This window comes from Tenrec ecaudatus, chromosome 17 (assembly GCF_050624435.1).
Source record: "Tenrec ecaudatus isolate mTenEca1 chromosome 17, mTenEca1.hap1, whole genome shotgun sequence".
NCBI classification, from domain to species: domain Eukaryota; kingdom Metazoa; phylum Chordata; class Mammalia; order Afrosoricida; family Tenrecidae; genus Tenrec; species Tenrec ecaudatus.
The window spans coordinates 53,401,273-53,424,085 of NC_134546.1; the positions used below are offsets into that span (position 1 = coordinate 53,401,273).

The 22,813-nt window shown below is 55.4% G+C and overlaps 1 protein-coding gene and 1 pseudogene across 1 annotated transcript in view; one reads left to right on the top strand and one right to left on the bottom strand.

The window, feature by feature from the left end:
* The first annotated feature begins 342 nt into the window (after positions 1 to 342).
* Positions 343 to 22,813, top strand: part of PSTPIP1 (proline-serine-threonine phosphatase interacting protein 1) — a 46,681-nt gene continuing 24,210 nt past the window's right edge. Inside the window, exons 1-2 of the mRNA XM_075535558.1 lie at positions 343 to 511; positions 6,879 to 6,952. Coding sequence (XP_075391673.1) covers positions 343 to 511; positions 6,879 to 6,952 — 243 coding nt within the window. The remainder of the gene's footprint in view (positions 512 to 6,878; positions 6,953 to 22,813) is intronic.
* On the bottom strand, positions 15,616 to 16,097 carry LOC142430723 (myosin regulatory light polypeptide 9 pseudogene; annotated as a pseudogene).

Genomic DNA, 22,813 nt, shown 5'->3' on the forward strand with positions numbered 1-22,813 from the left:
AAAGTAAGATATGTGCAGTGTGCATAGGAAGTTGTTTATAGTTTTGTTTTTTTAACTACAGTCCGACTCTCCAATGGGTCTGAGGGACAGTGAACTGGCCCCCTGTTTAAAAAGTTTGAGGACCCCTGATCTAGGAAGTATTACATGTAAGCAATTGACCAGTAGTGTTATCCCATACCATTCCAGGGTTAAAGCTGATCATCAGCATTACCCAAAGATTGAGTCCTTTGGGGAGGGGGCTAAGCGTTGGTCACAAGACCAGCAATCAGAACCTGCCATCTGCTGCCAAGAGTGGCAAAGAGGAACAAGCAGAACACCCTTTACAGGCCAGGACGGTGACACATGGGGCACGCTGTCAGGAGAGACGCGTCCCTGGAGAAAGATGCCGTGCGTGGTAAGGTGGAGCGAAAGGCCCTGGGCAGGAGGGATGGACACGGCGGCTGCGACCGCGGGCTCCGACATCAGAACAGCTGTGAGGACGGCGTGGGCCCAAGCTGTGTTTGGATCTGCGGTACGCAGGTCACCGTGAGACCAAATCAACGGGATGGCCCACACCACGACCAAGAGAGCCACCACCTCTGAAACCCACGTGGGCAGGTCCACGCTGTCCTCTGGGGTGGCTATGTGGCAGGATGGGCTTCACAGCAGTGAGTGAGCAAGATTCTGCACCGTCTGGTGTGGGAGGAGGCATGACTCCTGGTAAGGAAATTGGTGTACCCTTCCCCCCCTTCACCCTGTGAGGGTCCCCGGCTAGGACATTTCCTGGAGTTGGATGTAGCTCAGTCTGTCTCTGAGAGCCCCCTCCCCCCACTACCCTTCCCACCCTCAGCCACTGGTCTCTGCACTTCCTCCTCAGCAGGGAACGCTCCTTCCTGCCCTTTCCACCTCTGCTTCTGCCCCACGCCCTGCCTGGACCCTCACTTTCAGCCCCACGTTCTGGGAGAGAAATTGCCTGCTGAGTCATGGAACCCCGCTGAGCCTCAGCTTCCCTGTCTGCTAAGTGGAGATCATTGCACCTCACGTGGCTGTTAGGACTGGATGAGACACAGGCTTACAGTTTGGGGTCAAGGTGAGAGGGTGGGACTGAGGAAGGAGACTCTTGGATGGGACAGCAGGGCATGTGGCAGAGCCAGAGAGGGAGGGTAGTGTGGCCCTCGCTTGGTCAGAAGCCCAGCTCTCTGGTTATTAGCTGGGTGATGTGCTCCCTGGGCCTCAGATTCCACATCTGTGAAATAGAGCCAGCTTCCTCGTTAGAACACTAATCAGATGCCCAGGACCGTGCTGAGGGCTGGGGTATCTAGATTAACTAGAGCCAACCCAGGGTCTGTCTGCTGGGTTGTTCAAGTGTAATCAAGGGCAGACATTGACCCATCACACTGAAATGTGTACATACAGTCATAGATGCCGTTGTACCAAAAAAACCCAACCAGTGTTCAATGTGTTTCAGGAGCCCTGGCAGTGGAGTGGGTTCCTCTTTGGGCTGCTTTATTGCAAGTTCGAAACCACCAGTTAGCCTGAGAAAGAAAGGTGAGGCTTTCTACTCCCGTAAATAATTACAGTCTCAGATACCCACGGGGGCAGTTCTAACCTGTCCTCCAGGGTTGCTATGAGTCGGCATTGGCTTGCTATCACTGATTTTGGTTTTTGGTTTTAAGTGTGTGTGGCTGGACTCTTGGTCCAGGCTGAGAGGTCAGGGAAGGCTTTTCTGAAGACACCACCTTTGATGAGAGCTGAGTGGACCAGGGCCTGAGATGGGCCGTAAAGGACATCCCAGACAATGGGGAGAGGGTAGAAAGGCTGGGGCCAAATCATACAGGGTCTACAGGCCATATGGAGACGAGGACTAATGTCCTGACCAACATCAGGGAGCCCGAGCCAGGTGCTCACTTGGTGGATATTCATTGAGTGTCACGGCTTAAGATCCTGCGCTCAGAAGGGTTCGTACTTGGGTGTGATGCACTGAGGGCACGTCTTGAAATTCTTAAGTTTTATCTTTGAATTTGTGTTTTGTAAGAGAAGCCCAATGGGGCAACAGAGAACACACCAGGGGTGTGGAGCCTCGGCTTCTGTGACGCTCATTCTCACTCCATCTCACCACCAGAGGGGTCCTCAGCCACACCTAGTTTTCCCTCCCTGCCCCCAGGGCCCCAGCACTGGCCTGGGGGCAGGTGGAGGAGAGGTCAGGGTCAGACACAGGGTCTGAGAGGTATCGGTCTGTGTCCCAAGCTGGCCGTGCAGGGACTCCTAGGGGGTGCCTGCATCTGCTCCCGACTCAGGACCTAGCACTCGGAGAGTGGGGGTGACCTCGGGGATCATCAGCTCTGAAGATTCGGCTGCTGGGCTCATGGGAAGGGGCAGTGCTTCCCCTGGTGGCTGGAAGGTAGGGAACTGGCAGCTGGTGGGCTGGACACATCTCTAGTCTTCGGCAAGGGGACGCAGGTGCCCAAGGATTCCCACACCCAAAGGAGCATACCATTAGACCATTGAAAGCCCCATGACAGGTCGAGAGAGACTGCAGAAACAAAGGAAAACACATTCTCTCTCAGTACCCTGAATGACATTCCCTGCTCTTTTGAATAAGAGACTGGACCTTTTCACGTTGCACCTCTGCACAATCTCAGCAAGGTCTGGCAGTAAGCACTCCATGAGATGACGTAGGTGTTGGGCAACTAACAGCAAGGTCAGCAGTTCAAAACCGCCAGCTCCTCCATGGAAACACGATGAGGTTTTCTACCTCTGTGAAGTGTTCCAGCTTCGGAAACCCGCAGTGTACGGTGTATTCTGTCCCGCTGGGTTGCTACGAGTCAGAACTGACTCTGTGTCCATGACCTGAGTTTGGGTAGTGCCAAGGAACTCTGGTGGCGCTGTGGGTCAGGTGTGGATGGTTCAAACCTTCCCGAACTGCTCTGCAGGAGAAGACGAAGCTGTCTGCTTCGGTAAAGACTTGTGGTCTTCAGAATCCCAAGGAGCAGTTCTACTGTGTCCTGTAGGCTCACTGTGAACTGCAATCGACTGGGCGGCAGTAGGCCTGGTTTGGGTTTAGTTTGCTTGTGGTGATGTCAAAGGTTAATATGCTGGGCTGCTAACGGTAAGGATGGAGGCGCAATTCCACCCAGGGGTGCCTCAGAAGAAAGGACTGGCAATCTCCTTCCAAAAACTCAACCACTGGAAACCCTGTGAGGCACGTGAGACCCTCGTGCCTTGGGGCCGACACCCCCCCCCCAATGGGTTTGTTTCTGCAATCTGTGTTATTCTCGTGGCTGGGGCTGGAAGGCGTGCCTGGAATGCCTCGGGTGGCTGGCTGGGTGTTGGGGGTTGTAACACCTGATTTTTCATTTTTATTCGGAATCCTCAGATCCAGAAGCCTCCTGCTTCTTGAATGCTTCCAGCAGATGTGTTCAAATGCCATAAAAACAGGATGAGCCTCTGTCTGCTTGTCCCTGTGCCCACCTGCCCTTTGCAAAACAGAGCCACTGCCTGGCCTGAGACACAGCTGCTCAGACCTCAAGGCAAGGTGCTCTGAGCATCTGGAAGAGTCCCTAAAGAGCAGTGATCTTTCAGGACTGGGCTTGCCTCCCCAGGGGGTTAGGCAGGCTGGGGTGATGTGGGCAACTGACAAGGGAGGAAGGGGCCCAGGGAAGGTCTCTTTTCTGAAGAGGCACCTGGGGCCCTCAGTCCTGCCCCTCTACCCCACAAGCACTCCCCTCACCCTCTCACCCACCTGCCCTGGCCTCAAGGTATCCCTTTGCTCTCCCTGTTCCAGGCCACTTCCTGCTGGGAGAGATTTTTTTTAGGCCCTACCAGTCTGTGGGTCCCCCAGGGCAGAGACCAAGTGAGCCCCTGGCTGGGTCACCAAGCAGAGGTTGTGGACTTGGGCTGAGGAAAGGGACCTGGTGGTCACAGAGAATGACTCCCAACAACTGTAATGAGGGATCCTGCTCCTGGGGGCCCCCAAGGGAGAGGAGGTGACCCACAGGGAGGCTCACAGGGCTCTCAAGACCACGAGACCCACAGAGGGACCCATCTTTCCTTCCTAGATGTCGTGGCAGCGTCTGTCATTGGAGCCTCGAGCTGCCCCAGTTCCTTGGGCACCAGCCAGGGTGAGAGACAGCAAACGGAGAATCGCTTCTCCAGGAAACTGTCGGAGCCCTGACTTACCACACCCGGAGCTCTGCGGGACAGACTTGCTGGGTGCCACCCTCCGCCCCAGCCCCTGTGGCTTCATGTTCCTTGCCGCTGAATGGGTTCTCAGTGGATCCAGACTTGACTGCGACCTCAGAAGGCCCGGGCCAAGGCTAGCTAATCGGTCATCCCAACAGCACCGCCACCGTCAGCAGCCTCCTTGGGCTCTGTTTTCCTGCCTCCCAAGTGGAGGGAGGCCCAAGGAAAGGAAGCGTGACCCCTGTGGGGAGGAAAAGGCTGGCCATCCAAAGTGAGCCGGCCTCGTGGAGGCCTGGGAGCCCCTCCCTCATGACTCATTTCCTCATCTGTGAATTGGGGATAATAGTAGTATGTGTGTCTCCCACAGGAGGGAGTGAGGAGGTGTGAACGTGGTTATTCTGGTCACCAAGCCCTGGCAGCCAGCTGCCGAAAGGTAGGGTAGCCTGGCCTCCTGTCAGGGACTGCTCAGCGTGAACCAGAGCTGGTGGGAAGGGAAGCCGCCTGTGTGGGAGCCTGGAGCGGGGCTTTGGGGCAGAGGAGGGGTTTCCCAGCTAAGGAAGATGAAGGAACGCTGGCCAGAAAGGAGGCAGCCGGAGCAATGGAGCAAAGGTGTGGAGCTGGGAGGGGGAGGGCAGGGGATTTGGGGGAGAGGGCAGAGGTCTGACTGGAGCAGAAGTCTGTGAGAGCAACAGAGCACAGGCGTAAAAGGGGGCTCGGTGGTAACGATTTCTGTCAAGCACAGGGTTGGAGTCTTGTATTGACAGGGCTCTAGCTGGAGCCCTGGGGGCCCTGGTGGTCTAGTGGTTGTGCATTAGGCTGCTAACCACAAGGTTGGCAGTTCAAAACCACCGGCTGCTCCATGGGAGAAAGACAGGGCTGGGCTTTCTACTCCTGTAAAGAGTTTCAGAGTCAGGAATTCACAGGGCAGTTCTACCCTACCCTCAAAGGTCGGCATTGACGGGATGGTAGTGGGTTTGAGAGGTGGCTAGAGCCGCCACCCCATCTGACAGATAGGAAGACTGAGCCCAGAGAGGCAAAGCCGGTGCTAGTAAAGGCGATGGGGGAAGCCTCTGTGCGGAGAGGTGAAGTCACGGCACATGGCCTTGGGGACGTGAGGTATTTTACCCCCTTAGCTTCCGCCTGTGTTCAGCTGCAAAGCAATCTTGCCTTGGGGAGCCTTAACCACTGAAGATGTTGACTAGCTCTTACCACAAGGAGCCTGGAGGAGGGGGGGCTTCTGGAGCAATAGAGCTACCCTAACCCTGCTGCCCTGCAATTCTCTCTTTCTCTCTCAGCTAAAATTATTTAGGGCGAGAAATGAACTGAACAAACCATATGTTCAGAAGCCGGGGTGGGCCCCTGGCTCTCTAAACGCTAAGTACGCCTAACTGGCACTTGTAAGGGGAACCTCTGAGAGGGTGGTAATTTGTGGACACTCCCTGACTCAACCCTTTTTGCCAGCCTGCCTTGATGGCATCTTCTGCTGAGTGGGCACAGCCTGGCTCCTTGGGGCTGTCTGGGGCTCTCTCCCAGGGCTCTTCCCAAGGTAGTACTGGACAGCGCCTGAAGCACCTGCCCAGCCACACCAGCAATTCAAGAACTATTCGCCACACTGTTTCCACTCCAGAGCCTGGGGATGGCTGATGGGGAAACTGAGAGTCAGAGGGCCAGTCGAGGTCCCACAGCCCCTAAAGGGCCATGCTCAGACCACATAGACACCGAGTCTTGAGCGGGGTTTACCTCTCTGCCGGTCTCTAGATTCAACTCTGTTCTTGGAAGCCTGAAGATTCATCTTCTGAGCGCGTCTAATCTGCGGCGTGGGGGGGTAAGGGGGGCATGTGCCCCTCTAGACAGCCTTCTGTGAGGAGCGGGAGTCAAGCTGGCCTGGGCGGTGAGAGGTAGAACCTGAAGTTCCCCGAGCCCTTCTGCTCTGAACTTTAGTGTGAACCTAGCTCCCTAAAAAGGAGTCCTGGGGTGCAGCAGTGAAGCACTCAGCTATGAACCCGAAGGTTGTGTTTGTGCCCAGCCTGTGGCTGCTCGGGAGAAAGGCACCGCCCAGACACCCCTATGGGGCCGTTCAACTCAGTCACCTCGGACTGCTATGCGCCAACATTTGACTTGGCGCCTAACAGCAAGCTCTAAATGCTATGTCTGGGGCCTCCCGGTGCGAGACTCATCACAGGCTCGGGCATCGGAAAGAGGCAAGCAGAGGCAGGCAGGGAGGTGGCAGGTGGCAGGCACAGAGGGGCCCCCGGAGCTCCACTTCCTGGGGACGAGAGGGCCCTGGCGCCTCCCCCAGGGGCGGTTGCACAAACCTTCCTGTGCAGGCCTCAGGCTGCCTGCCTGCCTGCCTGCCAGGCCTGCCTGGGGGCCAGCCTACCTCTCTTGGAAGCCGCTGCCTCCTGCTTGGGGCTGGCATCTCCTCCAACTGCCCCAGACCTGGCCTGCGCTCTCCATCACCCTGGCTGCCGAGGGGCTGGGCTGGACACTGGGCCCGCCCGCCCATCACTGGCCACTGCTCCTTCCTCATTTTGCTACAGATCCTGGCCCCAACAAAACAAAGCAGGTCGAGCCCTTTCCGAGCTCTGGCTTGTAGCTGCCTTCTGAGCGGCTGCAGAGGGCTCAGCCAGGCCCAGTGGGGTGCGCGTGGGCCAGCTCTGCCGAACTCAGCCTGAGACACTAGACGGTGCTCCTGGCCCTCAGATCGCCCTGTCCAGGGCAGGAGAGCGTGTTCCACCGCGGCAGACTCCCAAGGATGATGCCCCAGCTGCAGTTCAAAGATGCCTTTTGGGTGAGTAAAGGCTACTGGAGTGGGGGCATGTGGGTGGAGGAGGAGGGGGTCCGGGGGAGTGTTAGCGGAGTGGAATGGGTTACAGGATACCTGTTTTCCATGGAAGTTCAGGAGGGTATGCTTGTCGTGATTGCAGTGTAGCTGAGTTATCATGGAGGTGGCGTGGGCCCCTCTGCCTTCCAAGCTAGAAGGCCAAGGGGACTCTGACTTCTTTGCCAGCTTCTCCACAGAGGGGCGGGGCATGGGCTCATTTCCCACCTGGGAGACCCCTCCTCAACCAGAGTTCTTTCAGGAGACCCTAGCTCATGGGTGGGGGCTTGAGGAGGCAGGTGGTTGGAGAAGGTCTCCGGTTTGGGCTCACATGGGCTTGGCTACTTATAGCCTGGGAAAGGCAGTGCAAGTGTCTGATCCCCCAGCTGCCCCTCCTATACCCAACCCCAAACCCAATTCACTGCCCGCCCGTTGATTCTGACTCACGGCGACCCCGTAGGACAGGGACTTCTGAGACTCTACCTCTTGCTCCCCGGAACGGCTGGTGGTTTCGATCTGCCGACCCACTCTGATACCAGGCCTCCTCCCATCTCTCCCAAACCAAAGGCACTGCCCTGAGTCCATGCTGACCCCTAGCAACCCTGTAAGGCAGGGCAGAACTGCCCCTGGGGTTAGAGACTGGCTGTTCACAGGAGAAAGGCCCGTCTTTCTCCTGCCCATCTATAGCGATATATAATAACAAAACGATCAAGTGAATGGGAGGTTAGCAAGATGCTTGAATGTAGTAAAGCATTCAGCTCCCTGCAGTACTCTCAATGGGCCTTCTCTTTCCCTCACTCCATGCTTCTCCCCTTGGAGGCCTGGGGGAGTCTTCCAGGTAGCAAGGAGGCCTGGGAAATTCCTGACCTCCTGTCTTAAATCCAGTATAGACCTAAGCCGTCACCCTCCCTTCACCTGGTGAAATACCTGGTTGGCTCATGGAGGTAAAATGGCTTGACCCAGGTCTCATGGCTAGCAAGCCCATTTTGGATCTCAGACCCCCTTGGCCTTTCACCAGCCTCCCTGCTCCCTGAGCTCTGGCTGTCCCCAGGGGCGCCTGGAAGCCTCTCTGGTTAGAGAGGGCAAAGGCTGGACCTAGGATGCTTCCTCCAGTCCTGAAGAGGGCTCTTTGGCCCTGTGCTTAGTAATCTCTGTCCCAGCCAACTGCCTGGCCCTCCTGGGCCCTTTCCTGGGGCCAGCTGCCAGAGGGAAGAGAGCTGATGAGCTGGGCCTGCTTCCTCTCCTTCTGGGCCACGCTCTGCTCAGGGGCTTGTGGCCAGCGTGTGCGTGTCCCAATCTTGCCTCCGGTGACCGCATCGTGGGCAAAGGCCCAGCCCGAGGAGGACACCCTGCCCGGGCTCTGGGCATCTGTTTCCCCAAGGCAGACCTGACCGGGCTCAACCTGAGCACCAGGGTGCTCACTGAGGGGCTGGCAGCTGGAGCCCCAAGGGGGTAGGGAGCAGAGAATAACTATGTCCCTGCCTTGACCAGAAGGCAAAGTTGGGATGGGGTTAAACTGGAAAATCCAGGCAGCTCTGCAGCTCAGGCCAGTCCAGGGCTCTGTCTTCCTTGAGGCAGGCCTAGGGCAAGGAGCAGCCCCCATGCAGGGGCTGGTGGGTAGGAAGGAGAAGGGGGAGGTGGCACAAGAAGCAGGGTGTGGTGGCAGTGGCAGCTTCAGCTTCCTGAGCAGAGAGCTTACCCCATGTCTTAGCGGTTGTGGGCATTGTGGCTTCCAGGTGCCTCCTCTCCTCTGTGGCTGCTCCCTGGCCTGGGTGAGGCGACAGCTGCCCCAGGGAAGGCCAGAGTGGGGAGGGGCAGAGAAGTGGCCAATGGGAGCCCCTCACAGTGAACCTGGGCAGATGCCCCTTCCCCCACCCCCCTCAAGGCATCATCAACATCACCTGTCCCCAGCTGATGCTCTGAATTCTAATCTCTCTCTGTTGCTCAGCCCGGCCCCATGGAGATGACAGCCAACACTCACTAGAGACTAGCAATATGCCAGGCGCTGCTCTCAGGCCCGTCTGTGTACATGTTAACATAGCTAATCCTCACAGCCAAAGGAGCCTGCCCGTGTAGCGGTTATGCATTGGGTTGCCAACTTCAAGGTCAGCAGTTCAAAACCACCCGTCTCTCTGAGGAAGACAACTAAGGCTTTCTACTCCTGTGAAGCCTATAAAGAGTCTCAGAAACCTCGATGGACATAGAGAAAAAAAATTAGATTAAATTAAGGGTTCCTGGGGGGGTAGGGTGGGGGGAGGGGCGAGAAGGGGAGCTGAAATCAAGGAGTTCAAGAAGGAAGCAAATGATTTGAAACTGAGCGTGGGAGCCGTTGTACAATGGTGCTTGATGGGATTGAGCGATGGAATGGTATCCTGTCTGGATTAGCGCCTCATAAAACACTGTGGGGGGAAAAGTCTTCTCAGAAACCAAGTTCTTCCCTGTCGGGTCCCGGTGAGTTGCCATGGACTTGACGGCAGGGAGTTTGGGTTAGGTTTTTTTTTTGAATGCTCACAGCAAGGCAGAGGGGGTTCGGCAGTAGGGATCTCACCTTCCATGTGGGAGACCGAGGTTCAATTTCTGGGCAGCCGCCAGGTGCCCGTTGGTGACGCCTTATGTGCCGCTCTGATACCGAACAGGTTTCAGCCGCGGTGCTAGCATGAAATGGATGAGGGAGAAAGGGCTGGCAATCTGCTTCTGAACATCCGCCGATGAAAGCCCTGTGGGTCTACTAGTCTGATGGGAAATGCAGCGCCGGCAGTGAGTTAGACAGGAACCACCATCCTCACTCCAAAACAAAGCCAAACCCTCTACCAACTGAGAGCAACTCGGTAGGGCAGGGTAGAACTGGCCTTGTGGGTTTCCAAGACTGTAATTCTTTTGTATTATTAGTATTAAATACTTTTATCAGGGGCTCTTACATCTCATCACAGTCCGTACATTCCTCCAGCGTGTCAAGCACATTTGCACATACGCCGCCATCATCATTTTCAAAGCATTCTCTTCCCACTTGAGCCCCTGAGATCAGCTCCCCATTTCTTCCCCCTGCCCTCCCTCATGTACCCTTGATAAGTTATAGATTGTTATTTTCATGTCTTACATCATTGAGACTATAATTCTTTATGGGAGTAGAAAGCCCCGTCTTTCTCCCAAGGAGCGCTGGTGGTTTCGATCTGCCGACCTTGCGGAGGGCAGCCCAGAGGGTAACCACTATGCCGCCAGGGCTCCTGGCCATCCTTCACAGCGACCTGTGAGGTGGCTGCTATCGTCACCCTGTTACTCAGAAGAGGGAGTCGAGGCACAGGGAATTGAGGGCACTCGCCCAGGGTCGCCTATCTGGGGTGACTCTGACAGGCTGGCCGAGCTACATTTTCTCCTCTGTCTGCCAAATCCCCAGATCTGCAGACCCTCGGCCAGTGTCTGTGAGGTGACAGGACAGATTCTCTGCTTCCTGCTGCCCAGGGGGGTCGGTCGGCCCCAGACAACATGTTGAGAGCAGGGCTCTGCAGCTCCGGTGGCAAATGAGACCAAGGAGAAAAGGCCCAACTCTTGGAGGAGTGGGACATGTTAGGGACATGCCTGGCCTGCTTGTCCCCAGTTTCCCCACCCTGCCACCCCCACCCCCTCCAGCCCTGCCCTGGCACAGTGTACCCTGGGCTGGGAGGAACAGACATGGTTTCTGGGGAGCTTAAGGGGTGTCACTGAGCACTGTCATCAAAGGTCCTGTGCTTTCCTCAGAGGAGGGGCCTCCGTGCTTATTGCTGGGGCCTGTACACTCCGATCTTGCCCCCACTTTTAACCTATAGGTAACTGCCCTAGAGCAGACTCTAACTTGTGACGTACAGCAGTAAGAGACACTTCCCGGTCCTACATCACCACTGTCAGCATGTTGAGTGTCCCGCCCTGGCTCTCGTGCCAACTGACCTCCACAGAAGTCTCCCCTCCAGGGACTGACCCTATGTGACGTGTGTCCAGAGGGAGCAGGTTTGCACTGGCCGAAGCAGATCGCAGGCCTTTCCTCCCAGTGTGTCTTAGTCTGGAAGTGAACATTTCCCACCGTCAGTGACCTTGCTGGTGTGGGAAATTCTGGTGGCAGGCCCTCCGGCATCATTGACACACAAGCCAGGGCGATAGGGATGACAGTCTGAGGACCCTATGGCTTGTTTGGCTCAGGGGAAAGTTTGGGGCATGCTAACCTGGGCAGTGAGAGGGGATTTTGCTGAGGCTGCTGGCTTGAAGGGAAGGAGACTGGACAATGAGGAATTGCAGACAGAATAGCTCCGCCGTGGCGGGAGCAGACGCAGCCCCGTCCCTCCGTCCCTCCATAGGCCTGTCTGTCAGCTGTGCCTATGGGGTCACTCGGGCGTTGTTGAAGAAGCATGGGTCTTCCAACTTCAAGGTTAGTGGCTCAAACCCACCAGCCGCTCAGCAGAGAGAAAGACGAGGCTGTCTGCTCGCATAAGGACTGACAGCCCCAGAAAGCCTGCAACAGGGTCGCTCTGAGTCAGAACGAACCATGCCAGTGGGTTGGGTGTGGGTTGGATCTGCCCCGGGACACTCAGATGGAGGCGGGGAGTGAGGTGGGAGTGGGCTGGCGGCAGGGGAGGGCCAGGATGCTTTGACGTCTGTTGTGCAGACTCAGTGATGGAGAAAACGTACACCCACTGCCACGGGGCCATTTCAATTGGTGGCATGGCCCCCGAGGGTGTCCAAGGGTGCAAATCTCTACCACAAGAGCAGACTGCTGCATCCTTCTCCGTTGGGAGGCTGGCAGACTTGAACCACCCACCACCACTCGGCCAGGCTCCTGAATGATGAAGAGCAGGAAGTTTGTGGCTGAGCTCAGAGCGAAGCAGCCAGTGAGAGGAAGGTGAGGCTGGGAATCCCAAGCGTCTGAGCTGAGAGGGCCTTAGACCTCGTGCACGTCCTGGCCCAGAACTGAGTCAAAAGGTCACAGAGGAGACATCGACCGCCTGTTCACACACACACACACACACACACACACACACACACACACACAGCTTACCACTGGCTCTGCTCCCAGGGCCCCCCGAAACCATGCCGTGAGAACCTCTGTCTGTCTGTACTTTCGTCACAGGGCTAGAAAGTGAGGTGCTTGCTAAGTAAAGGCTGGGTGAAGAGTGCTGTTCTCCAGGGTCCCCCCGTCCTTTGGAATCTGATTTCGCTTCAGATGTATTCTTCAGACATTTTTCCTAGCCAGGTCTACCGGCGCCAGTAGGTCAGTCAAGCTGGACCCTTGAACTTCGCCCAATCCGTCAGCGGCCTTCCAAACCAGCGCTCTGAGCTGTGCTGCCCAGACCTATATATCTAATAGCCTTGGAAGGACGTTACTGGGGTTCTGTTGTGGGAATCTACTTGTGATCGAGATTATATTGAGTTCTTCTCTCCTATCATTTGGGGCGGGGGAAGGTGGCCTCTGACTCGATCCTGACTCCTAACGACCCCGTGGGACAGAACAGAACCGCCCATAGAGTTTCCCAGGCTGTAGATCTTGATGGAAGCAGACGGCCCCATCGTCCTCGGCAGTCAGTCGCAGCCGAGTGCTTTAACCAAGGTGCCCCTGGGAAGAAAAGGGCCCGAGGAGGCTGGGTCACACACACAGACCGGGACCCCTGCAGCTCTGGTTTCCCCAAGGGGTGGTGAAGGGAGTGAGTCTGCACTATCTCCCGTGAGATGTGGTCCTCTCTCTCCATCTTCCTGGAGAAACCTCGATGGCAAACTGGAAACTGCCGAGTCTCCCAGCCCCACCATTTAGGCAGGCGAAGATTTTCCAGATGGGCAGGGGAGTGGCCCACCCTAAGTGGCGGGGTGGGGGGGCGGCGCTGCCCCTCCCGGCAACGGCTGCTTTTTCCATTTCCCATTTCTGAGATGTGGAGGTTCCCCATTTAAGAGACTACAAAGAAGGAGGCTGGGGTGGGGGGGGGTGTCCACATGAGTTTGTTCTAGGACTGTCTGTCCTCTGGCCCCAGGAGCATCATGGGAAACCAGGAGAGGCTGGCATTCACAGAGCACCTGTTCTATCCTGGGCTCTTCAAGAGACGTAAATGAATGAACACAGGTCCTAACAGGAATGTGGGGAAGTACAAACAGTAGGACTCAGGCACCCCCATCTCCTCACACAGAGGCAATGGGTACTGTTTCCAGAAGACTGCTTTATGCAGGTGTGAGCATGCTGGGGGCAGTGTGCTGCATTCTGTTTCTGTTTGCTTTTGAAGGTAACTTTGGAGGGGCGGTTGTGGGGTAGGTGTGATTTCCGTGTTGTCAGTATCACCTTTGATAGTGGTGAGATTGTCGGACTGCTTGTGCATGGGGTGAATGTGCTATGATTTGTCCAGTCCCCTCGGGTTGGGCACTATCTCAGCTAGTTACTATTCCGGATGCTGGTGCAATAGGTGGGTCTTTGTTTAGATTTTTCCACTTGAGGATAATTTCCTTGGGTAGCTTCTCAGGAGAAGGGGGGTTGTCTGGAGTGGCACTTGTAGCCATTTCAGAATCCCCAAAGGCCCTCTCGTGATGATTGGCTGCCGTGGGGTGATTCTGACTCACAGTGACCCTATAGGACAGAGCAGAACTAGCAGAATCTATTCTGAATCTTCAGAGGAGCAGAAAGCCTCATTTTTCTCCCAAGGAGCGGCTGGTGGGTATGAACTGCTAGGAAACAAGAGCTCCTGGTTGGGAAGGATCCTTTTTAGGCAGCAAGGAGGGGCTAGAAGGTTTTGGAGTATGCTGGGCCCATCTGACTTGTGGGAAGACTTCCAGGAGGGTGACTCCCTGCAGCCTTGCCGATGGAGGGCACCCATGAGCTGAGGAACTGGCTCTCTGGGGGAGGACTTGGGGGTGGTGCAGAGTGGGAGGCTTTGGCTGTCCCTCCTGCTTTCCCACTGTGGAGCTGGTGGGTGGGAATGAGGCCACTCTGTCTGAACTAATTGGGCAAGTTCTTGAAGCTGAGTTGTTAAGTATGGAATGCACAGTGCTCAACAGTGCATCTGGCAAGTAACCTGGTGTGAAAAGTTTGGGAAATAAGCATTTTTGTTGGAACAGGCTTGTGCTACCAGAAAGAATCTCTGGTGCCTAGGACGGTTAATGGCAAGGTCAGCAGTTCAAGTCCACCAGCCACTGCACACGAGAACAATGAGGCTTTCTGCTCCCGTAAAGGTTCACGGCCTCGGAAACCCACAAGGCAGTTCTGTTCAGGCCTATGGAGTTGTTAGGTGTCAGCATCCGCTCCACAGCGGTGAATCTTAACCAGAGGGATGTGCGGGATCCCCCAAATGGCTACAAGGGTCAAGAGCTAGACAGCGGCCCTTCCTCTGAGAATCTTCCCAAGGAAATTGTCCTCAAGTGGAAATGTCCTTTCTTACTCCTGCGGAGCCGCTGGTGGGTTTGAACGGCCAACTTAGCGATGAGCAGCCCAGCCCTTCGGTCACTGAGCCATTGTCAATATATTACTTATTCCAAATACCGAGGCATTAAAAAGGGCATGTTTAGTTAAAACTCCATGGTGAGGCCTCTTTCTGAGTCCCAGCTCCTTAAATCATCCACAGAGAAGTGGCCGCCGTGCTTGTTGGCTAAGTGCCTACTCGATGCCCGGCACTGGGCCAGCCAATCCATGTGTTTCCAAACCAACCGCAAGGAAGGGCTGGCCAGTGTCTTCCTGCATCTGTGGGGGGGAAACTGAGGCTGTGAAGGTCAAGGGCCCAGTGCAAGGTCACCCAGACCATGGCAGAGCAGGGCCTCCCACCCCAGTCGGTCAGACTCCAGCACACTCAGCCCCTGTGTTCTTGGTTCAGGCATCATACGTGTCTGAAGCACAGATAGAGGAATGGGCATCCCTCAAAACGTTGACACTGGTTTCTGTGGATTAGGAAGCAGGATCGTTGCCAGGAACAGGAGTCCCTGATGGTCGCTATTTCAGTCCAAGACAGAGACCAGGTTGATTTGAGAAACTCTTAAGTTTCTTTCTGCAAGCACGAGACACACGAAAACAGCAGGGTTTGTTACTGCCTCCAAACTGCTTCACAGACCCAGTGAAAGTCACACAAGTCATCTACCCTAAACCGTGCGATACAAAGCAGGTTGTACCATGGTGGTGGGAAGCAAGTAGCAGGTGTTACATTGAGCCCCGGCTCCGACTGGTACTCCAGACAATGAGACAGAGAAGGGCAGGCTTTGCAGTGGTCACAGGGATGATGCCTCCATTTGTCCCACAGCCGTCAGACCACCCCTGCCCCCCGAACCCTCATCCTCCACTGTTTGTCTTTGATGGCCTTGCTTAATGAATCGTCTTTGTTTTGCTTCCGACATAACATTTCTTTTAAAAGTTTTTATTCTCCCCTGCCCCCCATAAAAAGCAAAAGTCCAGTAAATTGGGGGGAAAAAACCTGAGAATATTTTCCATAGGCTTTGATAAAGCATTGATTTTTTTCCCCAGTCCTACTTTTACCAAGTCCCATTTCCAGTCCGATGACAGAGATGCATGTGCCCCAGATGGCTGAGAATAAATACAGCACGAAGGCAGAGTGGTCATGCTCAGGGCGCGCAATGGGCTCCCAGGGAAAGTCTCAGCAATACCCACAATGGCTGCAAGGAAGGTTTGGCTGGAATTTGAAGTTCGCTCAGTCATCGTTGTCTTTCCCTCCCTGTGTAAGGATGCACGTAAACTCGATGTAACAGAAGCTCCCCTTTTGTCGATGGGTGCTTCTCTGTGTGACTCACCCACCTCGTCTCCGTGAAGCGACCTCCCTCGGTCCTCAGCAGCTTTCTGAATGGTGCCAGTTGCCTCTTGGTCAAAGCAGGCAAAGGCATTTCGCATGACGTCTTTCGACTCTGCCCCATTCAGCTTCACCCCAAACATCGTAAGAAACATGGTGAAATGGATGGGGCCTGGAGGCCCGTTCGTCATGGCGTCCAGATTGTCATTGGTTGGATCTTTCCCCGGGAGGCAGGCATGTCATGCAAATCCTCCTTGTCAATGAAGCCATCTCGATTCGGGTTTGAACTCCTGAACCTGTGACTGGTCAAACATGCCAGACACGTTGGCTGTTGCCCGCTGAGGGCGCTTCTTGGTGCTCTTGGTCTTTGCCCATTTGCCGGACATGGGGACGGTTAAGTACTGCACAGACGAGAATCGGAGCACTCCTGCGACCACAGACCAAAGTGCCTGAGTCGCTGCCTTTGCCAGTTACCACCCTTCTCTTAACCAGGGAGCCCGATAAATTAATTTTTACCGTAAGGGAGGGGGCTCTTGTATTTGAGATTTCAAACAACTCAACCTTAAAATGGTGTCATATTTCTAGTATTGGTATGAGCAGCAAGCTAACTCATTCACCCCTCTGTCAGGGTGGTTTCCCTCCTCCTCTCCTACACACTTGATTTCCTGCAAGTGAACCCAGACTACGTGTGTCATTCGGAGGGAAACGATGAAAAATGGAACGAAGGCATTTCTGTCTTCTGTTGCCAGGCTCCCTCTGTGACTTGAGAGCAGCGCCTCTTCCCGATACTCCCTGCCCTCTTGGTGGCTCCTCTACGACAGGAGGTAGGCCAGTGTGAGGAGACTGCAAAGGCTGTGGTCCTGCTGGATCTGCTCTCCCGATGGCTGCAGACTGTCACCTCTAAGATTTACCGGCTGCAGTGTCCAGGTCGTGAACAGGGCCTCCAACGTTTGATTTTATTTTGGCTCCTTTGCTGCCCCTGCACATTCCAGCGGTACCACCTACCACCCCCCACCAGAAAAGAGGGCTTTGTTTGGTCCGGGAATAACCCAAACCCGACCCACTGCCCTTGATCAATTCTGACTCGCAGGGACCCTTCATAGAGTTTCTGAGATGGCAAATCTTTTGGGGAGCAGACAGCCTCGTCTTTCTTCCCAAAGAGCGGCTAGGGAGTTTGAACCACCAACCTTGCAGCTAGCAGTCCAAGGCTTACCAGACAGTGCCACGGTGGGTGAGCATCCATCCTGTGGAAGACAGGAGGGTGAGTAGCGCTTCAGATAGAAGGAATGGTGTGCACAGGAGTGGGGTGGGGGTAGGGGGTGGGCACAGTGGGCCTGGAAGATGGTTTTCGGGCCCAGAGATTGAGCGGGACTCTAGTGAGTGGCATGAGGAAGGACTGACAGCAAGGGAAGAACAAGCTGTTTCCTTCCTCTCTTCTTATGCAATAAGGGCCTGGAGGCTGCAGGCTGTGGGTCGGAAGCCCTCTGTTCTCGTCCAGGGCCTGGCTGACGCTGCAAACCACTCGCTGGAGGGAACTTGATGTGCAAACTGAAACTGCCTTTGCTTCCATCGAAAGTGCCCTGGGGGCCGCCCCAGCAGGGTTCCCTTGGGGGCAGGCATGGGGGATGGGGGGGTGACCCTGAAAGGTCCCTCCCATATAAGCCAGCCTCTCTCTATTTTCTGTATTGGAAGGCTGACCTGCACCCCACACCCTCACCTGCTGGGTAGTTTTGCAGTGTCCCCCTTTTGAACCTCACTTTCCTCGTGCCTGGGGTGATGCCCTTGAGCCAGGTTTGACTCATGTAGAGGCTTTGAAGAAGAGGAAGCCAAGGGCCATTCTCTGGGGCCCCTGTCCCCTGCTTGTCACGGGAGTTAGCACACCAGAAAAGAGTTCCAGGAAACCCGGCTTCTCACTGCTTTTGTGACGAATCCTCTTCAGGGCGAACCTTTTGTGGGGAGTCTCCCTGTTTCCAGAACGTCTCCCCAACTCTGTCCCCCAAGTCTGCCAATCAGTGCCATTCGCGATGATGCCTCTGATTCCATGGAAGGTGACCGAGCTTCCACCACGTCTTGGGAGGCTGGTGTTTTGGCTTCGGTGGCATGGACAAAGCAGGCTCCTCTGGAGCCACGCAGACGGGTCTGCCCAGGCCTGGCCTGGAGAGAGCCCTTTGGAGCCAGCGGGAAGAGGTGGTAGCTCTCCCAGGCCTTGAACCCTGAGCCAGCGGGTGACCGAGCAGGAAGTGGGTGACAGTCCCTTCTGTGGTGTTGACAGCTCCCCCCACCCCACTCTTGGGCAACAGGGCATGTCCACTGGAACTCCAGCGATCCGGATGGGGATGGGGTCACCAGCTGAAACTCAGAGTTTCCTGGCTGGCTGAAGAAACAGGGAAACGAGAGGCAACCCCTCCTGGGGAGGCAGGTGCGCACAGGAAGTGTGCAAGGCATGGGGGTAGGGGTGGGGGCTGGTGACTGGGGCAGGGTATCGGGACAAAGTCAGAAATGTAGGAGGAGCCAGAGCTTGGAGGACAGCCATTAGACAGGATCTTCCCTGTCCAGGCCAAGGGTCTGTCGTGTTGTGATGTTCCCCATGTTTCCCACATGCGGCCACTGGTGTAGACCCACATGGGGGGTTCTGAGTTCATGGCTGGTTCTAGAAATGAGCAGGGAGTGGGCTCTTACTCTCTACGGGGCCTCAGCGGACGCTCAGCTGGAAGTCAGTAAGTTTTTCCTGTTCCCATTTTACAGGTGAGGAGACTGAGGTTTGGACCTGCGCTGGGTGAGGTTGCTCAGCCTGGACCAGCCTTCAGCCCGAGATCCCCTCACCTGTAACATTCCCCGACCTGAGCACCTGCCTTGGGGAGGGAGGTGGGCTCCTTCCTGTGCTTTCCCCGCCCCAGCAGGCCCCCTGCTTCTGAGACTCTCCTGTGAGGATCTGGGGACGGGCCTCAGGTCACGGGCATCCTCAGTGCAGAGTGGGAAGGCCCTTGGCAATTGCCCTCAGGCAATGGGTACTTGCTCTAGCCTCTGACTGAGCAGATTGGATGGGCTCAGGAAAAGGAGGAGCTGTCTGCCCCACTGCTGCCCACAGCTGCCAAGGCAGAATGGCCTCCCTTGGTCCCCCCTGGATACTGTCCCCTCTGTCTGGACCAGCTCTAGGCCGGTCCTTCCAGGTGTGGATGGGAACTCTGGGAGGAGGGCCCAGAGTTCAGCTGGCAGGCAAGCAGAGTTGAGGGGTGGTGGGCAGGGAGGTGGGCACTGGAGTCCTGGACTGGATTCCCTGGAGCTACTAAACAAAGCAGGGGAAGGCATCCTGAGCAGCACAGGGGTGGGGGGTGGGGGGAAAGGACACAGTCACGGCGGTTGCTGGTGGGCTGGCCCATGACTCTCTGGGATTCCCTGGAGCCGAGGGAACAAGTTTGCTGATTCTAGGACATGAGTGAGAGCCAGCAGCTGAGAGTGGGACCAAGGTAGGGGTGTTCACCACCAGGCTGCTGGAATCTCTTCTGAGTCCTCAGATGACCCTCAATCCTGGAGGGGGTATGTTTCTTCTCAGGCATGGTAGTCCTCCTTTGAGTCCTCCCCACAGCTGGCGGGTGTGAGGGGCTGAGGCGAAAAGTTAAAGGGAAGGTCCCCAGAGAGCGCGAGGCTCTCTCAGGAAACCCTAGAACCTAGGGCCCATCTGTCCTGTTTTCCACCGAGCACAGCCCCCACCGGAGGTGCCAAACTGGCGGTGTTGGCCTTGGGGAGCAGTTTCCCAGCGTCCAACACAACCGTGGTTAGGAGGGCGCCATCTTGGTCCACATTCTGATTGTCGAAGCCAAGCCTGCCCACCTTCCAGCTTCAATTCTGCTGTGCTCGGGGTGTGGTCCTGGGAGACCCTGGCTCTGAGCCCTGGCTGCTTGTCCAGAAGCATCTGCATGAGCTTCCTGGGACCATTTGAACACAACCCAAACCAAACTCCTCGCCCTCTCACTGTGACCCGGGGTCGAACTGCCCCCCATGGGTCTCAGACACGGTCACTCTCAGGGGAGCAGGAAGTCCTGTGTTTCTCTCAGCCTTCACACAAAATGCCATGTGTCAGTCTGGGTAAACTAGGGAAACAAGCCCACAGAAACTCATGTGTATAAGAGAGAGTCTTACATAAAGGCTAAGTGCACATTTAGAAAGCATCCCACTCCAGTGCTGTCCAAACCCATAAGTCCAACATTAGCCCATATGTCTGACACCGATCCACAAAGTCCTCCTCCATCTCACAAAACACATACTATGACGCCGACTGCAGGAGGAAAGCCGAATCAGTGAACGTGTAAGCATCTCAGCGCTAGCAGGGGTCTCCACACCCAGGGCTGCATCAGGGTAGGTCCATGTGGCTTCTTCTCAGGATGTCTCGCAGGAAGTGAGCCTTGCCAGCTGAAGTAGGGAACTGGCTAAGGCAGCTGCACCCTGGTCCAACCATCAGAAAGCAAGAGACCGGAGAACTAGAAAGGCGAGGCTTACCGAGCCATTTATCCCTCCGCTCTTCAATTAACCCCACGTGTGTTTATTGGCCAGGTTGGCACAATAAACCCTAACTATCTCACGCCATAAACTGATGGCTTATGAGAACAGAAATGCATTGCCTCACGGTTTGGGAGGTTAGGAGACCACATTCAGAGCACTGGCTGGGAAGATCCCTCTCCTCTCTCAGTGTCTGGTAGCCCCTCCCCTGACTCCCTGGGCTTGCAGCTGCAGCCAGCCTCCCTCCACAGTCACATGGCTGTTTCTCCTGTCCCTCTGTCCCTGTCTGTCTCCCTGTCCCTCTCTCCTAAGAACACCATTATGATTAGATTAGGACTCATCTTACTGGTTATGACCTCGTCTTAATTGATAAAGACCCCGTTTCCAAACATGGTCACGTTCACAGAAACCAGAAGTTGTGTGTCTTATTTTTTGGGTCTTTACAATTCAACCGACCACAACAACCAAAAAACCTCCCCAAACCCACTGCCATCTCGTCAATGCTGGCTCAGAGAGACCTTGGAGGACAGAACAGAACTGCCCCTGTGTGTTTCTGGGAGGGTAACATCTTGACGTGGGTCGACGGTCTCATCTTTCTCCTTAGGAGCAGCGGGTGGTTTCGAACTGCTGACCTTGCAATTAGCAGCCCAATGTTCAACCCACTGTGCCACCAGGGCTCCTTCCCACAAATACACTGGGATCTTAACTCCGCTTCTATGTCTAGGACTGAGACGTGGAGATGTCTGCATGTCAATGAGCTAGCGTGGGCAAGGGGCCCCACGTGAGAGCCCCCATCAGCAAGTGCACACCTCCCATGCTGGCAGGACATCACATCTAGGGCCCAGGGCCAGTTGGGAGGCCTGAACCCACTGAGGCAGGCAGTGGAGGCTGAGGTTGAAGAAGAGGTTGTCCTGCCTCTAGGGGAGGACATAGGGGTGGAATTAGAGGCTCCCCTTCAACTTTAAGGCCTCATTTTGTCTCCTGGGCAAGTCCCAAGTCAGGAGAAGCTGCCGATCTTTGACCCGGTAGCAGTTCACAGCCCCAGCACAGGACAGACCATGGCAAGGCGGAAGTGTCCACCCCACTCTACAGATGAGAACATCGAGGCCAACAGATTGAGAGCAACTAGTCAGGTGTCGTAGCTCAGATTCAAACCCAGGTCTCTTTTGTAAACTTCCCTTTCATGGCTTTCAGGGACACCCTTTTCGGGGAGTTGATTAAGCACCCAGGTGCCCTTTGCCTGTATTAATCCCGCTAGTTCTTCCTCGACATCTCCTGGGAGAGAGGCAATGTGTCCACCCCTGCTTCACAGTGATGCTCTTGGGACTCAAGAGGTTAAGTGATTTGCTTAGGATCCCACAGTTGGAGCTGTGTGGGGGATGGGGGCGGGGGAAAGCAGAGCAGAATGATGCCTGAGCACACACCGCCCCCCGCCCCCACCTAGACGCCCCGCCGGCCAGTGTCCCCAGTGGAGCATTGTCCCCTGGCCAAGATAGGCTTTAACTGATATGGGTCTGCAGTCCCAGCTGGCCACTCACAGACTGGGGCCCTTGGGCAGGGCTGACCCTCGACAGGGGATGGACAGAACATCCCCTGCTTTTTCCGTGAGGCCAGTCCTGGCCCGTTTTCTCCCTCAACCTGCCCTGGGACTTACTACCTGGCTTCTCTGCCTGCTCTACTTTCAACGCCCCCCCGAATCTGCTCCTGCTTCTCCCACTGTTTTATCCCAGGATACCCCTGACTGCCAACTCAGCTTGGCAGGCTGAGCAGAGGAGCTGTGCAATGTTGGCACGCCTCCGCTCCTGTGTGAAACGGGGCAGTGCCTACTAGTCACACAGAAGGCAGAGATGACCCATACAAGCCCATAGTGCCCACAGCACTCACAGGAAACTATCTGGCAGGGGCTGAAAGGTTACATGGAGGCCTGGTGGCATAGTGGTTATGCGTTGGGCTGCTAAGCTTAAGGTTAGCAGTTTGAAACTGCAGCGCCCTGCTGGGGAAGGCTGAGGCTTTCTGCTCCCATGAAGAGTTGTCATCTTGGAAACCCAGAGGGCAGGTCTGCCCCGTCCTGCAGGGTCTCCACAAGTCAGAATGGACTCGATGGCAGTGAGTTTTTGATAGCCGGGCACCACATGTGCTTATGTACCTGCTTTGTCTTCAGCGATTGTGTCAGAAAGGTGAGCACCATGGAATGCCAGTTTAATAGAACGAAGTATTCTTGCATTGAGGCAGTCCATCTGCTACCTTAATACTAAACCTATACATGTATCCACATAGATCTATTTCCCCATCCTCATATATAAATATATTTACATGCCTACAACTTTTTAATTGCCTGCAATTTAAAAATGCCTACAATTTAAAAATTAAAAACACACAGGAATGTGTGTGTGTGTGTGTGTGTGTGTGTGAGTCTGCCACTAACACTCTCTTGGCAGTGAAAGTTGTCTTGAAGTAGCAAGACTCTAGTTCTAATCTACATTTACCCTGCTTTGAGTGCCTTCTCATACATTTCACTGCAGAAATGCGACTGCGTCTGATGACCAGGGCATCTCCAGACCCTAACGGCAGGCAGTGTGACACCTGCTCCATCCAAAACCCAACC